Consider the following 24,241-nt stretch of genomic DNA (forward strand, 5'->3'; position numbering starts at 1 on the left):
GAAGGGGTGACAAGGCGAGCGACTGATTGGTCACGGAGTATATGGGCACTCCCCCAGCCCAGTGGGGTGGGCCTGTGATAGGATTGCTCTCCCACAACTCCATCCCATGCCCACCTAGCCTCGGACCAGTATGGGGACAAGTGAAGGTTGCGGAAGTGACTTCAACAACTATTTGCTGAGCTGGGACTCCGATCCGGGCCCCTGCTGGTGGCCAGCTGTGTGGAACAATCCCACATATGGGGCTTAGGGAGACCAGAGCGGTTGGGGCTGCCATGGAGGGAGCACAGGCCAGATCAGGGATGGGCTGGGGGGCCCAACCTGGGGGACAGGATGCGTTCCCTGTGAGAGAGGAGATGTAAGCTGAGACCTAAAGGATGAGCTATTGGAGCGGGAGGAAAAAGCAGGTGGCAAAGCCTGTGTAAAGGCCTTGAGGTCAGAGAACAGGCCTGGCTTTTCCAGTGACCCAAGAATTGGCTGGAATAAGATCTGGCTTGTGAGATTGGCAGTCGGCAGGGGCAGGATGAACCACAGAGGATTCTGGGCCAGGGAAGGACAGGGAGTCCAGGGCTCACCACGTTTCCCAGGGAGAAGGAAGCACGCTGATGGGACAGTGGAAGGGAGCGGGTTTGGAGGATGATGCAGAGGCTACTGGGGATCCCTGGGATATGCGGGGGGGGGGGCTGCTGCAGAGACAGAACTGAGGCCATGGGGGCAGCAGAGGGGGGCTGTGGTGAGGAGGAGGGAGAAGCCTGGGGTCCTACCAGGGAGGCTCATACTAAGGAAGAGAGATGAAGAAGGGGCTGGGGCTGGGGATGGCGGGGGGAGATCGGGGGTGTCAAGGCAGTTTCCAGCAGTCGGGGAGTTAACTTTTCAGGGACGAGGGGTGTGAGGAGGAGACCTGGGACTGTAGCCTCCAGACTCAGTCCCACTGCAGCAGCAGAGGAGCAAGCGAGTGGAACCAGAGTGAGACACCCGGGGAAGGGAGGCCGGTGGGGGCTGCTTGAGGCAGGAAAGCTTCTGACAGCCCCTGTCAAGGAGGCTGCCGAGGGGAGAACAAGAACGCGCCAGGGAGAGAGGCCACAGGTGGTGTCTAGGCGAGTGGAGCGGTGAAGGCATGGCACCTGAGGGTGCCTGAGAATGCTGTCACCCCAGGCAAAGAAACGGGAATTCAGTCCCCGCAGGAAGACTTCGTGTGTACCTACTATGCATGAGGCTGTGTTCCAGGAACTGAGACACAGCCCTGAACCAACAGCTGCTGAGCTGTAGGACGGGGGGAGATCAAAGGGGATCAGTAAGGACACTCAGGACAGGACCCGGCACCAAATGACAGCATCGTCAGTGTGAGCTGGTTTATTACTGTCACGCAGCACAAGTGCGTATGTGAAGAGCCCCAGGCAGCCCTCCCACCCGCCTGGAGTGCGAAGGGCAGAGCCAAGAGCTCCCACCCCCTGCCCCAGCCCCCCTGCCCGCCCTCAGAGCACTGCGCCCAGGCACAGCTCTGCGGGGCGGGGGGAGGTCCCTCCAAGGTTGGGTGCCGTGGGCTGCAGGAGCAGACACAGGTGGTGCTGGGGCTTGATTGCTTAGATGTTGAGGTGGCCTCCGAGAGGGTCCCATGCCCCCCACCTCTGCTCTGGGGGGCGCAGGGATGGCTTGAAGGTGGCAGTCCCTCTAATAGTAGAGCTCCTGATCCCACCAGCCTGAGAGAGAGAGAAAGGAGCCTCAGGGCTGCAGGATGTGGATCATGGGCACCAGGGGCTCAGACGCAGGGATCAATGGAGGCTAGATGTGGAGAGTCAAGAGCTCAAAGGTCAAAGGTCAGGGCAGCTGTTCTGAGGATGTTCCAGCCCCCCACCCCCCCAGGCCCTCGGTCTCCACACTCACTCCCTGGGCAACAGCGAACTCCAAGTTTCCGAAGCTCATCATAGACGAAGATGAGGAGGCCAAAGGGCATGGGGACCAGCCACCACTGGTACCTGAAGACCCAGGTGAGATGACAAGGTGAAGGCTACCCTCAAGTCTGTGTTCCCATGCCCGTCCCGGCACTCACAGCTCCCGGCCCCTCACCGGATGGGCATGAAGTTGAAGATGTTGGGCATTCCGGGGCAGTAGCACAGGAAGCAGCCGATGCAGACCTGGAACACGATGGCGATCACCAGGATCCTGTTCCTGCGGGCGGGCAGGGTGGGACAAGGACAGGCCGTGAGGAGCTGGGGACCAGGTGGAAATCAGGGTGCTGGGCCAAAGGAGGCCAGATGGCATCAGCAGCAGGGAGACGCGTCAACAGTGGATGCGGGTCCTGTCACATCTCCCCTTTGGTGGAAGAAAACAGAGGGGCCGGGGGGAGGCAGGTGGTGGGAGCTGGAGCAGGGCTTGGGGGCTGGAGGACAGAGGGACGGGGGTGGGGGGCGGGGCTGGCTGGGTACACCTGAAGAAGCCCTGCTGGAAGGCGGAGAGGCGGCGCGTCTTGCGGATGAGGACGTCCGCGATCTGGCACATCTCGATGCTGATGAAGAACACGGTGTAGCAGGTGTACTGCTGGTACAGGCGCTGCCCGAATGTCTGCGGGCCAGAGGGGAGCAGAAGCGGCCTGAGCCCGGGGGGAGAGGGCCTGGGGCCGTGAAGCCCTCCCATCAGAGGCTGGAGCGGGGAAGAGGAGAGAGACACCCTCTGCCAGGTTTGCAGGACCCTGGGGGGGTGGGGGGGCTGGAGATCTTGGCCTTGCAGAGATTAGGTGTCAGCGCCTGGGCAAATGGCGGGTCGGGCCAGTTGCCTTCTCGAGCGAGGAAGGAGGGATGCAGACTTTCCCACACACCCACAAGAAGTCCTGGGAAAAGGGAGTCGGACTCCTAGGGCAGAATTTGCAAAGTCCAGTGACTCCGGTGCCCGGGCAGATGACAAAAATGAGTAACGTGGCCCAGAAGGGCCTTTGGGGAACAGGGCACACGCCCCCATTTCAAAGGGGCAACCACTACTCAGACCATTTCTTCAATGTAACTGTTTATAATACCAGCTCATTGTGAGGAACACGCACTTGGCTTCAGGCCCGAGTGTTGCACACATATTATCCCACCGAATCCCCCCAGTGACCCTCTGAGGAAGACGGGGGTGCCCAAACTTCAGCATCCTCAGCACCCTCAGCCGGGCTGGTTAAAACAGACGCCCAGGCCTCACCCCCAGGGGTCTCTGGTGAGGACTGAGGATTTGCATTTCGAATAAGTTCCCAGTGACGCTGCTGCTGCAGATCTGAGGACCACATGGTGAGGTCACTGAGGAGACAGCATCTCCACTACAGATGGGAAAACCGAGGCACAGAGAGGCAAAGCAACTTGCCCAGGGTCACCCAGCTGCTGAGGAATGCCGGCAGACCACGAGTCCAGGCAGCCTGGCTCCACGGTCTGCATTCTCAACCGTGACAGTGACTGTTCAAGGGGAACGTCCCGGCCTGTCTCACTGCAGGGCAAACTAAAGACACCCGCTAGCCAGATCGAGCCTCTCTGGGCCCCAGACCCTCATGACAGCTGGCCACGCGGGCAGACACTCTGTGTGAGTGATGCTGTGGCCCAGTAACGGCATCGGGGTGTGGCTCCGCACCGGACATGACGCGCTACTGGGGGCAGGGGGACCTCCTGCAGCCATGACCATCAGCAGCCGCAGCGTGGAGCTCAAGATGGTGGTGGGAGAAGCCCCTGAACCGGCAGAGAGTCCAGGTACCGGGGGTGCTCCGGTTGAGCTCTGTCACATGTGGACAACTGGAAATGAGGGAGCCACAGGAAGAGGGGGGCAGGGGCTCACCCACTCCTGGCCATAGCTGTCCTGCAGATCTTGGAGGTGGTGGTTCTCCCAATATGGTCGCAGCCCCACACACAGCAGTGGGAACCAGCCCTCCTGGGCCATGGCCGTAAAGTAGTCAGTGAAGCCAGCAAATGACTGGATGGCACCTGGGGGACAGGCAAGGTGACACGGGGAGACAGAGATGGAGACCTAGACAGGGACATGAAGAGAGACAAGGACATGGAAAGATAGGGACAGAGAGAGATACCCAGAGACAGAGGGTCAAGGACACAGACCGGCACACAGACGGTGAGTGACGGACATGGAAAGACACAGAGACAAGGATCCCAAGAGAGATCAACTGGGACGCAAGAGACAAGGCAGACAGAGAGAGACAGAGACACGCTGAGAGACAGAGAAGGGACACGGGGATCACAGCAGACGCGGATGCAGAGAACAACAGAGATCCAGGATCAATGCTGACCCCGGGGTCCAGAAACAGCCAGAGCCCCGGTTAGAGATGCCAAGGCAGGCGAGCAGCCCTGCAGGGAGCACAGGGCTCCCCAGCCGCAAGGGCCCTCACCGATCTGGAAGTAGGAGTAGGCAGCCAGGGGCTCGTTGACCAAGCGGTCACGCTTCGGGTTGCGTGGACGGAGATGCATGATGTCACTCTCTGCCTTCTCATATGCCAGGGACACAGACGGGAACTGGCCACAAGCGGAAGGAGCCAGGGTTAAGGGTTGGCCTGTCCCCTATGTGCCGGGTCCTCCTCCCCCTGGCAACCCCCTCCCACTGGGTGGACAGAACAGGACTACGGTTGGTGGGCAGGTGACCGTGCGGGCACACTGGCCCGGACAGCACAGCCCAGCTGGCCCTCCAATGAGGCTGTGTTACCATGTCCATCTACAGCTGTGTCTCATCTGACCGGCCGTCCATCTCCACTGGAACATCTGCATTTACCTCCACTACCCACCCCTCCTCTCCCTCTTATTGTGTTTTTTCTGTCCCTGTCTCTGGTCTCTTTCTCTGTGACTGTTTCTGCTTTTGTGTCCCTGTGTCCTGTCTCTCCCTGTCACTCTCTCTGCATTTCTTCAGTCTCTGTGCCCCCGTGTCCTTCCTTCCCCCACCCCATCTGTCCGTCACTGCAGAGCAGCCGCAGAGTGGACTGGTCAAGAGCAGAGGCCCTGGGGCCCTGAACTGCCTGGACTCCAATCCCACTGTGCCACTTACTGGCTGTGTGACCTGGGACAAGCCGCTCAACCTGTCTGTGCCTCAGTTCGCTCATCAGTAAAACAGGGGTGATACATAAATAAAGCCCATCCCATAGAGTGCTTATGAGGACAAAAGTAAGTAAGTTAATGCCTGTCTGGCCCAGAAAAGACACTATGTAAGTGCCGTTGAATAAGAAAGTCGATATGGCCACGCACCTGGCGACATTCATGCCTGTATCTGTGGTTCTTTGTCTGTCTGTCTGCCTTGGGGCCTGACAGCATCTGTCCAAGTCTGTTGAGGGATGTCTGTCTGTGATCCAAGTGTCGCCAGATGTGTGTGTGTGTGTGTGTGTGTGTGTGTGTCTGGGGGTCCTCATCTGAGTCTGCAGGTCTCTGCCAAGCTGAGGGTCCATCTGTGCGTCCATGTCTGTAGTTCTGTCTGGGACCTGCCTGCCTGTCCCCACCTGTGGGCCTCGGCGCACTGCGCGCACGGCGCCTAGGGCGGGCGGGGCGCGGGGCTGGGCACTCACGATGTCGGTGCAGAGCTCTATGAAGAGGATGGTGATACACCCGAGGGGCAGCGGCACGCTCACGGTAATGTAGATGAGGTAGGGCGTCAGCTCAGGGATGTTCTTGGTCAGCGTGTAGGCGATGGACTTCTTCAGGTTATCAAAGATCAGCCGGCCTAGGGGACAGCGGGCGCCTCAGCCTCCTCTCTGCCTGCGTCCTCCTGGGCCCCCCCACCCCCTACCCCGTCTCCGACCCGGCCCGGACCCTGCTCCACGCCGGTCACGATGGAGGCAAAGTTGTCATCCAGCAGGATCATGTCCGCTGCGTTTTTGGCAGCATCTGAGCCGGCAATGCCCATGGCCACGCCGATGTCAGCCTTCTTCAGGGCTGGGGAGTCGTTCACGCCATCCCCCGTCACAGCCACGATGGCGCCCTGCAGGGCGGGGGACAGGGGTGGTCAGGGAGGGGCCTACCCCAGGCTGCCCAGCCCACTGTCCCACCTCCGCCAGCAGATCGTACCAGTCGCTGGCAGCTCTCCACGATCACCAGCTTCTGCTGGGGACTGGTTCGAGCAAACACCATCTCTGGGTGAGTACGCAGTGCCTCGACGAGCTCTGACGGGTCCATGTCCTTCAGCTGCATGCCATTGATGACGCAGGCACGGGCATCCCTGGGAAGGGAGGCGGGGGGAGGTTATCACCAGGGCGTCAGGCTGCACAGGGTGTGGGAAGAACCACGGGGAGGATGGCAGGGGCTTACTTCCTATTAACTTGGTCCACAGGCACACGGAGGCGGGCGGCGATGTCCTCCACAGTCTCGCTGCCTTCTGAAATGATACCCACACTGGCCGCAATGGCCTTGGCCGTGATGGGGTGGTCACCCGTCACCATGATCACCTGTCGGGGAGGGGACGGACCATCAGACCCTTGATGCCTTCAGTGCCGCTCACTCTCCCCGTCGTCCCTGCTGGACACCTACTGATACCCACTCACTTGTTCAACCACTGCATGTCAGGGACAAAACAGACGAAAATCTCTGTTCTCGTGGAACCGACCCTCTTGCATGGGAGACAAAAGAGACACAAACTAAGGGGACGAATGATACAGCACGTTAGGAGAGTTTACTCAAGCTGAGTAAAGGGGATGGCAAATGTTGGGTGGAAAAAATGGTGTCGATTTTAAGTGTGTCTGGGGAAAGCCTCATTGAGAAGGTGACACCTGAGCGGAGGTCTGTAAGAGGTGAGAGTGTTGGCCACATGAAAAACGGAGGGAAGAGTGTTCCTGGCAGCGGGAACAGCCAATGTGACGACCCTGAGGTGCAAATGTGCTTGAACTGTTGGCGGAGCAGTGGGGAGGCCAGCATGAATGGAGAGCAGTAAACGAGAGGTGGGGAGCTAAGGAATAAGCTTAGAGGCCAACTCTTATAGGCCTTGGAGACCATGGGGAGGACAAGGGTATTCTTTGCCCAGCCTTGGCTCCCCAACTCTTGATTTGTCTTTCAAGAACCAGGGTTGAAGTGAGGTCTCTGGCCAAGAATGGGCAAGTAGGCCCAGACCTGGTCAACCATGGCATCCCACGCCCCTGCCACAGTGACTGTTCAGAGAGGAATAGGCGACCCAATCTGGGACAACAGCAGAAGAGCACTCGTTTTTCTGTGGGGTGGCTAAACAGGTGGGATGTAGGTTGGAGCTTCTGGGGGTGGTCATCTTTCTCCACCAAAATGGAGGGACTACTTGAGAATAAAGCCATCAGAGAGAAAAGTAGAACCGAGACATGGAGAAAGGCAAATTCCTAATGACACTCAACTCCTAGATCCAGCTATACCTGAAACTTCAGTCCCCAGAACTTTTCAGTTTCATGAATCGACACTCCTTTTTTGCTCCAAACCACTTTCATGGAGTTCTCTGTCCCAGGGTTCCTCGCCCCCAAATACTGCTACCCTCTGTCCTCACCCCTGCCCGCCGCTCTCCCTGGCTGCATACCCGGATGCCTGCCGTGCGGCACTTGAGCACAGCGTCAGGGACAGTGGCCCGGGGCGGGTCTATCATGGATACAAGTCCCGCAAAGCACAGGCCACTACTTGGAAAGTTCATGGCCTCCACGTCGAAGGCATAGCCAGGAGGGTAGTCCTTCTCACTCAGGTAGAGCTGGCAGAAGCCTGACCAGAAAACAGGGAAGTCAGTGAGGAGTCCTGGGCGGACCCTTGCCCAGCAAGGCCAGGTGACGAGTAAAATAACCAGGCCCCCTCACACCAAACCCCTATAGATGCCTGACCCTGTGCTGAATCCTTCACATGATGTGAGGCTGTCCTCACAACCAACCTGTGAGGCTATCAGCCTGCTCATGTTGCAGACGGGGAAACTGAGGTCTAGAGAAGGGACATGTCTTGCCAGCGGTCCCACAGCAAGTAAGATGAAAGATTCAGAATTGAACCACAGGTTTGTGCCTTCCAGAGTTGAGGCAGGGGTTAGAGAAGTTAGCAGTCAGGACAAAACGTTCAGGGAGGTCAGAGGTCAGGACAAGGACTGGGGAGTCTCGAGTTGAGGCAGGGGCTGGGGCAGGTCAAAGGGTTCAAGAGGAGGACATCGAAAGGTGGAAGTAAAGCAATGGCAGGTCAAGGCTGGGGCAAGAGCTGGGAAAAATCAAGGGATGTCAGGTCAGGACAGGGAAGGTCTCAGGGAGGACAGGTGGGGAGGCGCTGGGTCAAGGTAGAACAGAATGGACAGGGGCCAGGACTGAGACAGGGGAAGTCAAAGGTGACTGTGTGCACTTGGGCAGGTTAGCTGTCAGCCACGGACGGGAAAGGTCATGGTCCGGGCTCGGCCGGGAAGGACAGGCAGGGTCTGTGCTAGCCCCTCCTCGCCCACAGGTTTACCACGGACTGTGGGAGATCACCGAGCCCAGGGGGTCTCACCAAGCACGCGTTCACCCAGGCCTCCCAGGCTCAGGTAAGCAGTCTGGAAGGCCTCACGCCATTGCTCGTCCAGCGGCAGCTCCTGGCCCTTGATGAGGATGGAGCTGCAGCGTTCCAGCACGCGCTCGGGGGCGCCCTTCATCACCAGCACGTGCCGGGGGTCCCGCGGGTCCTCCAGGGTGTGGATGGACAGCTGCGGGCGAGGAAGCCCACTGCGTTGAGGGGGCGGGCCTTGGGAGAAGGGCGGGGCTGACGGCTCGAAAGCGCCCCTGGTAGAGACTTGGGAGGGTACTGTGTGGCTGGGGTTGAGGGGCTGGCGTGCTGAGCAAGTCCTTGGTGGCGGAGCAGTAAGGAGCCTGGGCTTTGGGAATGGACAGAATTAGGGTCGGATTTGGGCTGGGGCGGGATTTGGATTGCGAGCTACCCCACGGAAAGCCTAAGAGCTGGCGGCGAGCCCCCGGCGAAAGAACTGTGGGTATGGCCTGACCATAATGGGGCAGCGGCTGTGGGCGGGGCGACTGTCGAGGGTGGGGGGTTGGCTTCCTCCTACGGAGAGGGAGGAAACAGAGAGAGAAGCCCCGCGATAGGCCAGCCCTGAGTGTGGGTGGGGCCTGAAGTGGGCGGGGCCGCACCGTGAGCCCGGCGGGGCGCGGCAGGCGCACACCTGGAACTTGTTGGTAGAGTTGAAGGGGATCTCGCAGACTTTGGGGAAGCGCTCGCGGTAGCCCATGGCATTGCCCAGCGTCAGCTCAGAAAACTTGAGCAGCGCCGTCTCGGACGCGTCCCCGATCACGATGCGCTGGAAGCAGGGCCGGTGTCAGGAGCGACCCTGGGTGCACCAGGCTCCTGGGTTTCCCCGGAGTCCCCTGGGGTCTCACCTTGGGCACCGGCACCGCGTCCTGGCCGGACTTGAAGGCAGCGCGGTTGCACAGGGTGAGCACGCGGCATAGCGCCCGCCAAGTCTCCGAAGACTGGTCAAATGTCTGCCCTGGAGGCCAGGCGTGCAGGCTGGGGCCGCGCGGGAGCTCCGCGCGGGCCTCTGGCCCGGGAGCAGCTCTCTCCCATACCAGAACCTAGCCCCTCCCTCTAGATTCAGGACAGGGTCCTCTCCCAGAGGACCTGGGTGGGACCCAAACCTCTCATCATACCCCGGGACGGGACGGAGCCTTCTCTCCAGACCCAGTATTGAGTTTCCTAGGACCCCTGGATACCAAGCCGCTTCACAGACCTGCAGCTTCACAGGCCGTCTCCCCATCGGGAAGGAGCCCCTCTCCATTCAGGCAGAGCCCTCCCCAGGCTGCCTTCAGTAACCTCAGAGCTCCCTTCCAAATCTACCCTCTACCGGATCCTGCCCCAGCCCGTCTCCCCACCCCCACACCTGACTGGTCTTCCGTTGTGTCCGCCGTGTGGATGTGGTTGTCGAACCAGAGATGGGACACAGTCATGCGGTTCTGAGTGAGGGTCCCTGTCTTGTCAGAGCAGATCACTGACGTGGAGCCCAGTGTCTCCACGGCTTCCAGGTTCTTGACGACGCAGTTCTTGCTGGCCAGCCGCTTGGCTGTCAGGGACAAGCAGACCTGCCAGAAGGGGCGAGAAGCACAGTTAGGCACCCAATCCTTGCTTCTAGTCCTCCTTCCCTTCTCTCACAGCGCAGGGAGCCTTGACCCCAGCCACTGTGCTACGTACACAGCATCCCGCCGCAAAACCCATGCTTTTCTTGCCTCAATGTTTTTTCCAGCCTGTGCTTGCCACCTGGGATGCCTCCCCCATCGCCCCAGACGAACGTAGCTAGGCCCCTCACTAGCTGCCCAAGCTGAGGTTCTGTAAGTCCTCTTATCAACACAACCACACTGGGAAAACAAACATCGTCTGAGCTGTCTCTGGGGCTGGTCTTGCCCTGGGGGCTGACTGCCGAGGGCGGCCGGCACTGGACCTCAGCCTCCTCTGGTCAAGGACGAGGCCTTTCACCTGTGAGGCCTCAGCTTTCGGTATAGGGTGTGGCCCAGAGTGGCCTCGGTGAGTGGTTGCTGAATGGATGGAGAGGTGGAGAGATGGGGGGTTGGGACGAAGGCTGAGGGAAGGTGCATGGGGGGGAGGTGAGTGGGTGGAGATGGCCGGAGATGATGGAGGCAATCCTGGATGAACGAACAGACAGCTCTCTGCACCTCTCTTCCGTCTCCCCCACTCACCGTGACAGTGGCCAGCAGCCCTTCGGGCACATAGGCTACCACGATGGCCATGAAGAAGACCATGGCCCGCAGGAATGTGTAGCCAATGCACATGGCCACCACGAAAAACGTGGCGCCGAAGAGGATGGCCAGGCCTGCAATGATGTCCACAAAGTGTTCGATTTCAATAGCGATGGGCGTCTTCTCATTTTCTACTCCCGAGGCCAGGGACGCAATGCGCCCGATGATGGTGCGGTCACCCGTGTTCACCACCAGGCCTTGTGCTGTGCCTGCATCGGGGCCAAGAAGGCGCCTCAGGGCTGGGCGGGCGGCAGCGGGGATGTGCACGCCATGGGAACTGAAGGGGGGGGGCAGTGATGGGAGAAGCCTTGAAGGCAGATAGGGGGGCAGCATGCCCTGAAGAGGGGGCGTCATGGGAGGCTGGGAGGCGGTGTGGCTCAGTACGGGGCAGAAGAGGGGCAGGGGAGGCAGCGTGGTCGGCTGGGGGGCGGGCAGGGGCCTCACAGACCCTCAAGGCACATGGTGGAGAAGAAGGCGATGTTGCGGGTCTCCAGGGGGCTCTCGTGTGTACACTCGGGCGAGCGGGTCTGTGGCTCAGACTCTCCAGTCAGCGAGGAGTTGTCCACCTTGCAGCCCTGGGCCTGGAGGATCCTGATGTCGGCCGGCACTCGGTCCCCGCCTTTCATCTCCACCAGGTCGCCCACCACAAGCTGGTCCGCGTTGATCTGGAACTTGTCCCCATCTCGGATCACAGTTGCTTGCTGTGGGTTAGGGGCACGGGGTTGAGGTGGGCAGGGTGCAGGTGGAGGTCACGGAGTGCAGGGGGAGGTAGGGAGGGGCACAGGGGAAGCCGGGGGCCACCGGTGCAGAGCAGCTTGGGCCTGGTGGGAGATGCCAGGAGCCTCCCCATGCACCACCCCCCCGCCAAGTTCAGTCCCGGAACTGAAGTGGCCGGGCTGCAGGACCCACCTGGGGCACCAGGTTCTTGAAGCTGGCGATGATGTTGGTGCTCTTAAACTCCTGGTAGTAGCCAAAGCAGCCGGTGACCACGACCACGGCGATGAGGGCCAGGGCCAGGTACAGCTGCGTGGAGGTGGGAAGCGGGCCAGGTGGATGAGAAGGGGCCGGAAGCTCCCTGCACAAGGCCCCCCGCCTGCTCCCTGTCCCCGATGTTCTTGGGCTCGCCCCTGGGGTTTTCCCTGCTCTGCTAGAAAGCCACACGCGCTGTCCCTGTGGCCCGTGGCCCCCGTTCCTGTGTTCATGTCCCATCCTCAGCTTCCCTGTATTTTCCGTGTCCTGTGTCCCTGTCCCCTGTGTCCCATAGTCTCTGGGTCCCGGACCCTACCTCCCTCATGTCCCCATATCTTGTGGCTTATGCCCCGTGGCACGATGCATGTTTTCCTGTGTCCTCCAAGTCTTGCACTCTGCATGTCACTGTCCTTTGGCTCATGTTCTCACGCCCTGTATCCCCTGTGCTCCAGTTTTCATATTCCATGCGGTCATCGTCTGTTTGCCGTCCTCTGGGTGCCCTAGGCCGTGTCCCCATCTCCATGTTCTTGTGCAGTCCATCCTATGCTTCATACTCTGTGGGCTCCACAGTCATGTTCCAGATTCCAGGTGCCTATGTCCAGTGTCTCCCCATGTCTGTGTGCCCCTAAGTCCCCATTCTGTGTCACATGTCCTGGGACTTTCAAACCCCTGTCCAGTGCCACATGTCCCTAAGTCCCCATGTCCCTTGTTCTGACCTCTTGTCCTGCATCTCAGTGTTCTCTGTCTCTGTGCTACCTTATCTGTTTTCTGTCTCTCCAGGTACCGTGTCCTGAGTCTTGTGTCCCCTACGTCCTTCTGCCTTTGCGTCCCATATCTGAGTCCCATGTCCCCTGTGCCCTTAGTCTGTCCCATGTCCTCTGTTTCCCATTGTCCTATCTTAAGGATCCCATTTCCATGTCTTTGTATCCCCACCTTTGTCCTCCATATCTGAGACACATTCTCCAGGTCCCCTGTGTCCTGTGTCATTGGGGCTGCCTCACATCCCAGTAGCCTTCATCCCCCATGACCCATGTCTTGACTGCATTTCCATGTCTCCGTATCCCCATCCTGTGTCCCTCGCGTCCTGAGTCCATGCTCAATGTCCTCTATCCTCCAGATCCCTGTGTCCCTGCAGCATCCGCCACTCACATTGTCGTCAGTGGTGAGGTCACCCTCGCTGGCCTGGATGGCAAAGGCAATGAGGCAGATGGCAGCAGCCACCCACATGAGGCACTGCAGGCCACCTGCCAGCTGCCGGGCGAACTTGACGTACTCAGGGGTGCCACGCGGCGGCCTCAGAGCGTTGGGCCCATCCCGCAGCAGTAGGTCGGCGGCCAAGCTGGCAGACAGGCCCTGGGGATGGGGCGGGTGGTAGCAGTGGCCGCACCACATGCTCCCCCGTAGGGGAAGCTCTTCTGTCTCCTTCCCCTCTTCTCCCCCTCTGTCTTGTTCCTCTTCATTTCTGGGTCCGTCCTCACCTCTGTCCTGCGCCTTCCCCCTGCCCTCCACTGTGTCTCTCTCATCTTTCTGCCTGCTCTCTCTCCCTGTTGTCTCTGCTCTGTTTCTCTCTCTTACCTGTCTCTGTCTGCCTCTTTCTATCTGCGTCTACTCCATCTCTCTCTCTGGCCCTTTCTCTCTAATATATTTCTCCCTTCCCCTACCCCTCCCCTTCTCTGCACGTACCCCTCCCTCCGCGCCCAGCTCACCTTGGTCGCACTGGTCTGGTATTTCTGTTCCAGCTCCTCCACTGACAGCTGGTGGTCATTCTGTGTGGTGGGGGCAGGACACTCACTGTCCAGCTCTCACCGGCCACGCTCCTGCCCCCCACCCAGCCCCGCAGCCCCATGCTCACAATCTCCATCTCCTTCTTCATGTTCTCCAGCTTCTCCTTCTTCTTGCCTCCTCCCTTGCCCGCCTTCTTCTTGCTCATCTTGGCGGCCATGTCCCCACCAGGGCCAGGACCCAGCTCTACCGAGTACATCTCGTAATTCTCCTGGGGATGGGAAGAGGGGGAGGCATCAGATCCCACTGGAACTCCTGCCTCCAGCCTCCATCCCCCCAACTCCTGACTCCAGGCCCCACTCACTGCCTTCCCCATGGTGTCCGGTGCAGCCACCCTCCTTTGCCAAGACGGAGCCTAGGGTTTGGACCAGCCCTGATATACCCAGGGAGGGAGGAGGTGGAGCAAGACTGGCCCAATTAGAGCTGATTGCGGGGCTCCTTGGGGTGACCTCCAGGCCTAAACAGCTCAGGGCTTACCTACTAGGCTGCCCCAACCTGCCCAGACCCATTTCCATCCACCACTGAGATCAGGGGACCACTGAGTAGGTCCACAGTAACAACAAGAAGAATAGCAAACATATGGTGCTCATTATGTGCCAAGCACTGGGCTGGGGGCTTTCCTGTATTAAATAATGGAACCTCCCAAGAACCCTCTGAGGTGAGTATCATTCTTACCTCCCCTTACCATACTGATGGGGAAACTGAGGTGCAGGGAGGTTAAGTCACTCACCTGTTGTCCCCAAGCTAGGATGGAAAGAGTCAGGACTCAGAACCAGGTAGCTGGACTGCCGTGTCCTCTTCCAGGCCACATTGCCCATGTCTGACTCCTGGAGGGGGAGGGTGCTCACAATGGTGGCTCTAACGGCTGTTGTTTAGGGAGGACCTCCTATGTCCCAGGTCTGCCCAGGGAGCTTTGTGTGAACGTTTCCTTAGCTCCTCACCACAGTCCTTTAGAAAGTTGTGTTCTCTTATTGGCCCCCATTGTACAGATGAGGAAACCGAGGCACAGAGAGATCAAGGCCTTGGTCTAAAGTTGTAATGACTGGGACCCATGGGTGGCTCAGTGGGTTAAGCATCTGCCTTTGGCTGGGGTCATGATCTCAGGGTCCTGGGATCGAGCACTGCGTTGGGCTCCCTGCTCAGTGGGGAGCCTGCTTCTCTGCCTCTTACTCTGCCCCTCGTCACCCCTGCTTGTGCTCGCTCTCTCTCATTCTCTCTCAATCATTCTCTCTCAAATAAATAAAATCTTTATAAAAAATAAATAAATAAAGTTGCATGACTAAATGTTGGGGACAGGATTCCAGCCCAGGTCTGACCCCAGAGCCTGGCTCTCCCATGGGGCCCCTGACAAAAGAACTCAGACCTCACAGCAGCCATGGCGAGTAGGCTCCAGGCGCTGCACACATGACCTCTGGGGTCCCTGCAACAAACCCCTGTGTGGGCGGCACTATCATTCCTGTTGTGCACAGGGGGAAACCAAGGCCTGGAGAGGTTCAGGGAGGGTCCCAGAGGTGCCCCCACACTTCCAGCTGTAGCCATCTCAGCTCTGTCTTTCTTGTCTCCACCCCAACCTGCCCAGATGGGGAAACGAAGGTGCAAAGTAAGGGAAAGATGTGTCCAAGGCTCCTGGCGCAATCTTGGTATTGGTGCCAGGTTAGAGGTCCCCCAGGCAGGGACCTCTGTGGGTAGCAGTGAGGGGCTGGACTGCTGGAATGGCAGGTTCTTGAGTTCTTGATATCTCCTGTGTGAACTGCACAGGGTGGACGTGTCTGATAAGATAATTGCCATGGCAACGTCCTTCTCTCCTGGAGCAGGTCACCTGGGAAAGGCTAAGCTACTGAGCAGTCCAAGCTCCTTCCCACAGCCACCTAGCTGGTCATCCCAACCTGCTACAGAGACCCCCAGAGAGGAGGCAGGTGGGGTGAAGTCACACTGACAATGAGTCTGCCCTTACAATGAGTCTGCTTGCGTGAGGGGCTTCATCTCTCTGAGCTGTACATGTGAAACACCATGTGTCCCCTCACTCCCCTGCTTACAACCGTCCAGGGGCATCCCTTCCCACTCAGAATAAACTCCAAAATCATTCCTGCAAGATCTAGCCTGGCTCACCTCTCCTGGCTCAATCTCTACTACAGTTCCACTGGCATTGGCCTTCTTGCTGTGCTTCCTAGAGATCAAGGTCATTCCTGCCCCAGGGCCTTTGCACTTGCAGTCCCTTCTGCCTGACGCTCTCTTCTTTAGATACCTGCATGGCTCTTTCTCACTGTGAGGTCTCAGTTCAAATGTCATCTCTTCAGAGAGTCCTCACTTCTAATATTATACCCCCATCAGGCCCCATCCCCTTCACCCTGCTTTACCCATACCCCTTCTCCCAACCTGACACTGTATTTTATTTTCATTTGTTTGGTGTCAACCTTGTCACACTAGAAGGAAGACTGGGAGTTGGTTGTGTTTGCTGCTGTATGCATAGCACCCGGACCAGTGCCCTAGACACACCACAGATGGTCTAGACACTGTTGGAGGTGGAATATTCACTAACAACCTGGAGCACAGGGCAGGCCCTCGGGAAATCTCCATCACTGGGAGCTCCTCAGGTGCCTCTAGCTCTCTCTAGCTCTTCCACCCTGCCCCCTAGCCCTCTACCCCTGAAAGCATCCAGAGCCTGGTGTAAATATGGGGTGTGTCTGCACAGATACGGGAACTCCACAATCTAAGTCACAGTGGGGAGACTGAGGCACCATCACTGGCAGCAGGTGTATGTGCAGACCTCTGTCAAAATCGGGGACTGTCCTTCTCTATTCTCTGCCCCATTTGTGGTTCCCCCCTCTTTTTTTCATTTCTCAGTTTTATTATGTTAATTTTCAATGGTTTATTTTAAATATTTCAGACCCACCAGTTACAGGGGTAATAAAACAAAGACCCGCCTCCCCTTCAGCTAAATTGAATGATTTTCCCAATTTGTGGTTTCTAGATAGTTGAGAGATGAAAGAGAGAACAGATTTTTTTTTTTTTTTAAGCTCAGGCTGACCCACTTGTGAGTGAGTTGGAGACCAGATGCTTGTGTCTCCATGAATACCTAGGCATGGGTCTCCCGTGAACAAGGACACTCTCTTACATAACCACAGTCCAGTGGTCAAATCCAGCACATTCACATCGATCGGACATTAGGAACTAATCTGGAGAATGTATTTGAACTTCCCGTTTCCCGGCTCGTGTCCTTTTCTTGGTCTGGGATCACACTGCGCACTTAGTCAGCATATTCCCTTGGTCTCCTCCCGTCTGTGACGTTTCCTTACTCTTTTCTTGTCTTTCATGACCTTGGAATTGTGGGAAAGTATCAGTCAATTGTGTTGCAAGAATTCCCCTCAGTTTGGCTCCACCGAGGGTTCATGGTCAGATTCAGGTCACACACGATGGGCAGGAACACAGCAGTGATGTGCGCCCTTGTCAGGGCTTCCCGGCAGGACAGGCCCCATTTCTGAGTCTTCAGATGGTCTGGAACGGGGCGGACGTTTGGAGGATATGCGGAGGCTTAAGGAATGACCAGAGGGCTATTCCGTGATCTCTTTACTTTCTATTCAAAACAGTCACAGAAGCTCCTGGGTGGCTCAGTCGGTTAAGCATCTGCCTTCGGCTCAGGTCACGATCTCAGGGTCCTGGGATTGAGCCCCACATCAGGCTCCCTGCTCAGCGGGGAGTCTGCCTCTCCTTCTTCCTCTCCCTCTGCCCCACCAACCCTGAGCTCTCTCTCTCTCTCTCAAATGAGCAAATAAAATCTTAAAAAGAAAAAATTAATGGTCAGAATTGAATTTTTCTTTTTCCTGAGAAAGAGAGGGCAGAGGACAGACTTAAATGGCTGGTGAATATTGAGTGGGTTTTAAGGGGAATCTAAACAAGAGTCTCCTGGAATCATGAGCACACACTTTTAGGGACTCAGTGCCCTACAAGTCCTGAGGGGATCAGTTTCCTGGCTGTGCCGCCCTCCTGTGCCCTCCCCTGTCATGCTTTGGGATGAAGCTCATGCAGCCCTTCTGTTTATCAAAACTATCATTTCAAGATCTTGGCCGGTGGAGCTTCCTCTGCCTGAAACACTCACCCTGCGTCCTCCCCACATTCAGCTACTCCTCATCTTTTGTGCTCTCACACAGACATCCCTTTCTCCAGGAAACCTCCTTGGACCATGGACCAACTGGGTCAGGTACCTCCCCTGAGCTCCCACAGGCCCCTAGGCTTCCCTATCCCAGCCCTGACCCCTCTGACCCATAATTCCTCCATCACAAGCCTGGCCACTCTGGGCAGTCACCATATGCTGATGTCCCATTGCCCCCCCCCCCGGACACATGAGGACAGGATCCAGGATGTCTCAGTCGCCGCTGTGTGCCCTGTATCACCCAGCCCAAGGAGTGTTTGCTGAGTGAAAGAACTCATTGTGAGCGTGACTTTTGGTTTGTGTTTGGATTCTCTGATAAGATAGTGGATTCAGCAATGCCCTTGGCCTCCTGGGCAGGTTACCCGTCCCCGCCATCACCAGGCCCTGGGAAGCTTGAAGAGAGAGGCAGGGCAGGCAGGGACCTTGCTTCCCCCTCCTTAAGCTGGTAAAGGAGCAGGCAATGGGTCAAGGAGTCAGGGCCAAGGTCTGGCCCCAGCCTGGCTAAGACGGCAGCCAGGTCTCCAGTGCTCTGCTCCTCTCCCAGCTTCGTCCAGATGTGGAAAGTTCAACCACCCTCAAGAAATTTGCCTGGCTGTCCTGATCTGGGATCTTAAAATCATCCCTGGAACCCAACCAGCTCTCCCTCCTCAGGTCCCACCCTGGTTCCACCTCCATCCCTTCTGGCCCGGACATCACAGGAGCCTCTCCCCAGTCTCCCGTCCTTGCCCCCCTGAAGTCCGCTCCCCACCCTGGGGTCTGGGCTCTCCTGACTCAACCCTCCCTTAGCTCCACCTGACTCTTGAAAGCCAAGTGAGCACGCTGGTGCCCAAAGCCAATGGTCTGACCTGTGGCCTCCCAGACCTCCCCTCCTCCCACTGCAGCCATGCTGGCTCCCTGCTGTGCCTCAGCCATAGCAAACAGCCTCCCGCCTGTGCCTTTGCCTGTGCCCTTTTCCCTCCTCTTGGAATGCTCTCCTCCCCACACCTACATGGCTCCCTCTCTCCCTCCAAGTTCTTCACACAAATGTTGCCTTCCCAGTGTGAGCTCCTTGACTGGCTGATTTAAAACTGTGACCTGTGGGCCCCCTGCACCTCTGTCCCCATGATCTTCTCCCATACTGGGTCATTGCTCTTATCTATTGGGTTCCTTTGTTTTCTGAATCCCTCAGGACAGAATGTGAGCTTTGCGAGGGCAGGGATTTTTGCCTGTTGGTTTTTTTGTTGTTGTTGTTTTGGACTGATGTCAAATTGCAAATAATAGGCACTCAATGAACTTTTGTTGGAAGAAATAAAATAAATCTCAGGGTCCCCGAGACCCTCCACAGCGTGCAGCAGCAATCCAAGCCACAAATACTGAGAGGAACGTGTGATCCTGCCTTGGGGTGATGCTCTTGGTCCCCCAAAGACACACTCCCCCAACCTAAAGCAGAAGGACGGGCTCAGACAGACACAAGGACAGGAAGCCCATGATGGCAGTGACATTCATTGAGAACTCGCTGCCTCAGCCCTGTTATAAGCGCATTACTTGTGTGGGCTCGTTTCATCCTCACAGCCACCTTATGAGGAAGGTAGTGTATTTATCCCAGTTTTACTGTGAAGAAACTGACGTCCAGAGAGGTTATACGACTGGCCCAAGGTCACACACCTAGTAACGGGCAGAGCCAGGACTTGAATCCAAGCAGCCTGGCTAGAAAGTCCTCCTGCGTGAGTACACCCAGACACCATTTCACAAAATGGCCTCCCATTAAAACTAGACTCCGTTCCATGATTTACAGAATGTTGATTGAGCATCTGCTATGTGCCAAGCTTTTTGTTAAGCCCTGGGATTTGCAGGGAAGAAAACAGTCATGGTCCTGCTTACACTCCAGCGTCCCCAAGTAATCAAACAGATGAATCTTTACTGGCAAATGAGAAGAACACGAAGGACAATAACGGGGTACTTGAGGAGAGAGGCAGAGGAGAGGAAGCTGATAGACTAGGGTATTGGAGAAGGGGCTTCGAGGAAGTAACACTTGAGCCGAGGCTTCAAGGATGAGGAGACAGCCAGGAATAATCCAGAAGGAACAGTGAGAACAAGCCCTGAGCTGGGAACCAGGTGACAGTGAGGGTCAGCAAGGAGGGATGGTGCAGGGGCTGGATAAGATTAGTGAGGGGAGGGTGACACGACATGAAGGTGGGGGTCAGTTCGTGTGGGACCTTGTGGACCAGGGGGAGGAGTTAGGATTTTAGTCTAGGAGCAGCTGAAGGCATGTGAGTTTGGGTCAGAAGAGGGGCATGGTCAGGACTGAGTCTGGAAGATGCCCCTGGCTGTCATGTGGAGGACACTCAAGGGGGAGGCTGAGATTAGAAGCCAGGGGAGGAGGCTGGGTGAGGCCTGTGGGGGGAGAGGAGGGGAAAGGTGGGGGAGGGAGGCTCAGGACATCTCCTATGGGGACATGGGCTGGGGCAGGAGGTATCTGGCCTGGGGTGGGGGAGGCCTCCCCTGGGATGGGACCCAGGAGAAGAGGTAGGTTTGAGGAAGGGCTACAGCCTGTGTAGGAACTGGAGAACCAGGAAGCTATGGGACAACTATGGGTCTTGGAGCTTCTAGAAGAAGTTGAAATTGGGAACAGTGAGGCGGGCCTTGTCAGTGCAGAAAGGGTAGAGTGAGCTAGGGGAGGTAAGAGCCTCTGGCAAGGGTGGGGAGAAGAGCAAGGAGGGGAGCCATTGCTGTTAAAGAAGATAAAAGCAGTCTGAAAGGTATAGGAAGAACCAGGAAGGGGTGGGGGTGGGGAGGATCAGGAGGCAAAGGAAAAGGGGGCTTCAAGAAGTTGGGTGGGTTCAGCAGTGTTTTGCATTCCTGAGTACCCCCAGTGCCCAGCACTGAGCCCGGCACACAGCAGTTGGCTCACTTACTGCTGAATGACGGCACGCATGGGGGAGCTGAGACAAAACTCAGGTAACCAACTCTGAGTCCTCCAGGGCCGCATTTTATGACTAGGGCAGGCGGCCAACTCCCCCACTCCCCACCTCTGGCAGGGAAGCTTGAGAAAAGTGGAGTTAGAAAAGGTATCCTTGGATGGAGACGTATGCAAAAGCTCAGAATGGGGCTCAAAAGCCAAGGATGAAGGTGTGGAAGGTATCAAGGGAAACGTCATTTAGAATGGCAGGCCAGAAGGGGGAGCTTTCCTGCGGTACCGCTCCAGGTTAATTACGGAAAGACGTGTCAATTACAGACCCGGACGAAAGACTCCTCAACCGGAAAGAATCATCTACTACAGGCGCCAAGGGGATAAGAATGTACGTTGCATCTCCTACAAGAACTCACTCCCCCCGACCCCCGCAACTCAGCCAATGAGAGCCAACATCATCCTGGACTCATGCTTTTTTTCCAATGGACTCTGGTTCAAAACAACCCCTCCAGGGGCGCCTGAGTGGCTCAGTCCCTGAAGCGTGGGCCTCTTGGTTTCTAATCAAGTCTTGATCTCAGAATTGTGAGATCGCACTGGGCTCCGCCTTGGGCGAGGAGCCTGCTTAAGACTTTTTCTCTCCCTCCCCGTCTGCCCCTCCCCCCACCACAGGCACTCTGGTTCTCCCTCAAAATAAAACAAACACATAATCCCTCCCAACTTCTTCCTCCTTCTCCATAAAATAACGGTCCTCTACTTTGTTTACCAGATTTGCCTATTGTTTTGTCATTGTTTGCATGTCCCAAACCATAATTCTCTGTTATTCCTGAATAACCCATTTGCTTTGGTAAAATAATGTTTTATTTTTAAGATTAACAAGGGGTATAGGTCTCTTGATCCCGGTCCTCCAATCCAGGAGCCAAAATTCATAGGTGGGCGGTTGGGGGGAATGGGACTTCTTTGGTCAAAGTTTCTTCAACTTCCAGCCAATTACAAAGGCAGAATCAAGAGGTGAGGCTGGACCAACCTAATCAAGAAAGAAAGAAGGTCTCTATCCACTGTCAGCCAGTTGGTAAAGAACAGGGTGGGTGGAGTGAAACTAACCAGGACCCCCTCCCTGTTCACTGTCAGCCAATCACAAAAAGAGAACAAAATGAAGGGGCTGAACCATTGGCTTCCACCCAGGGCAAGTTCCTAGGCTAAGCCCCTTGGTTTTCTTTCTTTTTTTTTCTTCCCTTTCCTTTCCTTTCCTTTCCTTTCCTTTCCTTTCCTTTCTCCTTTCCTTCCTTCCTTTCTTCCTTCCTTCCTTTCCTTTTTTCTTTCTTTCTTTCTTTCTTTCTTTCTTTCTTTCTTTCTTTCTTCTTTCAAGATTTTATTTATTTATCTGACAGAGAAAGAGAGAGAGAGTACAAGCAGGGGGAACGGCAGAGGGAGAGAGAAGCAGGCTCCCTGCTGAGTAGGGAGCTCGATGCGGACTTGATCCAGGACCCCAGGATAATGACCCTAGTAGAAGTCAGACGCTTAAACAACTGAGCGACCCAGGCATCCGGGATTCCTACATTCTTGCCCACATTTGATGACAGTCTTTTTACTTTTAGCCATTCTTTGGGTATATAATTGTATCCCATTGTAGTTTTAATATGCATTTCCTTGGAAATGCAATTGCTTAACATTAGGATGTTAAGCACCTTGCACATGCTATGGCCATGTGGAAATTATATTTTGTAAAATTCACGTTCACATCTTTCCCATCAGAAAAAAATTGATGGCCTGTTTTTGTCTTATATGAATTTTTTTTTCAATTTGTGACTTGCCTTTTTCATAAGTTTTAAAATCTGTAAAATCCAATGATCATTTTTAAATATTATGCTTAGGTTTTTTCTGTCCTGTTTAAGACATTTTTGTCTACCTATCCAAAGGTTACAAATAGACTCTCTTACGTTTTCACATAGAAGCTTGATAGTTTTAGCTTTCTTATTTAGGTCTAGGAGCCATCCTGAATTAATCTTGTGGCCACCATCCTGGATAATACAGTTCTAGGTTGAGATTATGAAAAAAATAATAAGATATGAAATAAGAAAGGGTCCAAGATTCATTTCTTCCTATATTGATATACAGTTTCCTTAGCATTAACGGACAAGACTATCCTGTCTCCACTGTATTGAATTGGTACCTTTGTCTTGTTAAAAAATAAACAACAAACTCTAGGTGGAGCCACTTGTGCTAAGCCCCACATCAGCAAATCAGGACTCCATACCTAACCTGATTGTAGTTTCAGCCTCTCCCAGGAATGTGACTTTTAACCAGTCATTCTTGCCAACCGGCCAGTTATTTTACCAGCAAAAATGGGTTAATTCAGGAATAACAGAGAATTGTAATTGAGGACAAGCAAGCTAGGACAAAACCATATGCAAGTCTGGAGAACAGAGGAGAGGAAAGCTCTTTTACAGAGAAAAGAGGAAATCTGGGGAGGGGAGCTGTTAAAAACAAACTCTCCTTTGGAGTTCTAAGTACAGTAGCTTTTCATTGGCTAAGTTGTGAGCCTCTCATTGGCAGGGCTCTTGGCAGGGGAGGAGGAAACTTTTCTTCCTCCTGCCCAGATAGTCAAGTAGTAGCTAAGGCAGTATTGATTTCCAAGGTACTTCTTTTCCTGTAGGGCCTGCAATTGACAAGGACAATTGACAGAAGTAGGGCATGAGAGCTCCCCCTTCTGGCCTCCTGACTTCATTCATTCATTCATTCATTCATTCATTATCAGTTGTCTTTCTTTCTTTCTTTCTTTCTTTCCTTCTTTCTTTCTTTCTTTCTTTTTTACATTTTATTTATTTGTCAGAGACAGAGAGAGGGCACAAGCATCGGGAGAGCCAGGCAGAGGGAGAAGGGGGCTCCCTGTAGGGAGCCCGATGCCAGACATAATCCCTGGGATCATGACCTGAGCCGCAGACAGACGCTTCATGGACTGAGCCACCCAGGTGCCCCTGATTCCATTTTAAATGAAGTTTCCTTTTATTAATTTTCACACCACTTAAGAAGGGTTCCTTAGTTCTAGAATGCAGTTCCTTTAGACTTCTTTGCATCCACAGCTGTTTGCTGTCTTTAAAAGATATGAACTTTTTGTTTCTCTTCCCCCCCCCCACTAGCTATTATGGAAGGAGACTGCAATAATATATTGTGATTTATAATAAGAAAAATCTTCGTCTTCCATCCATTCCTGGCACTGAGCTCCTAAAACCCTTGGAGTGTCCTATGATAAAAGCAATCAAGGTATCTTTTGTTATGTTCATAAGGTGACTTTTGGAAAGCCCTTAGGTGATGTAAGGATGGGGGCTGGTTGGAAGGGAAGCAACTCTGTGATTAGAGAGTTGGAACTTCAGTACCTCCCCCCAACCTCCAGGGAGGGGAGAGGGGCTGGAGGTTGAACCAATCACCAAAAGCCAATGCCAAATCACAACTGTGTCATAAAGCCTCCATAAAACCCCAAAAGGCCAAGGTCAGAGAGCTTCTGGGTTGAAGAACACACAGAGATTTGGGAAACGGGGCACGCTCAGAGAGGGTGTGGAAGTTCCACAACCTTTCACCATACTTTGCCCTATACAGCTCTTCCATCTGGGTGCCCCTGAGTTTTATCCCTTTATAATAAACTAGCAATCTGTGTTTTTTACTAGTAAGTAAATTGTTTCTCTGAATTCTTGAGCCACCCTAGCAAATTAATCAAACCCAAAGATGTTGTAGGAGGCTCTGATTTTTAGCCAGTGGGTCAGAAGTACAAGTTAAAACCTAGGCTTCCATCCGGCCTCTG

General features: G+C 55.3%; 1 protein-coding gene across 2 annotated transcripts in view; it reads right to left on the reverse strand.

Moving 5' to 3' along the window:
- Nucleotides 1–1,340: 1,340 nt before the first annotated feature.
- Nucleotides 1,341–24,241, reverse strand: part of ATP4A (ATPase H+/K+ transporting subunit alpha) — a 77,005-nt gene continuing 54,104 nt past the window's right edge. For both annotated transcript variants that reach the window (XM_045799918.2, XM_087870692.1), the window contains 22 exons: nucleotides 14,136–14,232; nucleotides 13,476–13,616; nucleotides 13,330–13,389; nucleotides 12,773–12,976; nucleotides 11,564–11,677; nucleotides 11,103–11,355; nucleotides 10,595–10,863; nucleotides 9,784–9,982; nucleotides 9,284–9,393; nucleotides 9,070–9,204; nucleotides 8,406–8,598; nucleotides 7,474–7,649; nucleotides 6,252–6,388; nucleotides 6,012–6,162; nucleotides 5,757–5,925; nucleotides 5,513–5,667; nucleotides 4,355–4,478; nucleotides 3,793–3,938; nucleotides 2,426–2,559; nucleotides 2,065–2,166; nucleotides 1,882–1,973; nucleotides 1,341–1,697 (listed from right to left, as the gene is read on the reverse strand). In XM_045799918.2, the coding sequence (XP_045655874.1) occupies nucleotides 1,669–1,697; nucleotides 1,882–1,973; nucleotides 2,065–2,166; nucleotides 2,426–2,559; nucleotides 3,793–3,938; nucleotides 4,355–4,478; nucleotides 5,513–5,667; nucleotides 5,757–5,925; nucleotides 6,012–6,162; nucleotides 6,252–6,388; nucleotides 7,474–7,649; nucleotides 8,406–8,598; nucleotides 9,070–9,204; nucleotides 9,284–9,393; nucleotides 9,784–9,982; nucleotides 10,595–10,863; nucleotides 11,103–11,355; nucleotides 11,564–11,677; nucleotides 12,773–12,976; nucleotides 13,330–13,389; nucleotides 13,476–13,604 (3,081 nt within the window). In that variant the 5' untranslated portion in view covers nucleotides 13,605–13,616; nucleotides 14,136–14,232 and the 3' untranslated portion in view covers nucleotides 1,341–1,668. The remainder of the gene's footprint in view (nucleotides 1,698–1,881; nucleotides 1,974–2,064; nucleotides 2,167–2,425; nucleotides 2,560–3,792; nucleotides 3,939–4,354; nucleotides 4,479–5,512; nucleotides 5,668–5,756; nucleotides 5,926–6,011; nucleotides 6,163–6,251; nucleotides 6,389–7,473; nucleotides 7,650–8,405; nucleotides 8,599–9,069; nucleotides 9,205–9,283; nucleotides 9,394–9,783; nucleotides 9,983–10,594; nucleotides 10,864–11,102; nucleotides 11,356–11,563; nucleotides 11,678–12,772; nucleotides 12,977–13,329; nucleotides 13,390–13,475; nucleotides 13,617–14,135; nucleotides 14,233–24,241) is intronic.

Source organism: Ursus americanus, chromosome 21 (genome assembly GCF_024610735.1).
Source record: "Ursus americanus isolate L20-20 chromosome 21, mUrsAme1.1.p, whole genome shotgun sequence".
NCBI classification, from domain to species: Eukaryota; Metazoa; Chordata; class Mammalia; order Carnivora; family Ursidae; genus Ursus; species Ursus americanus.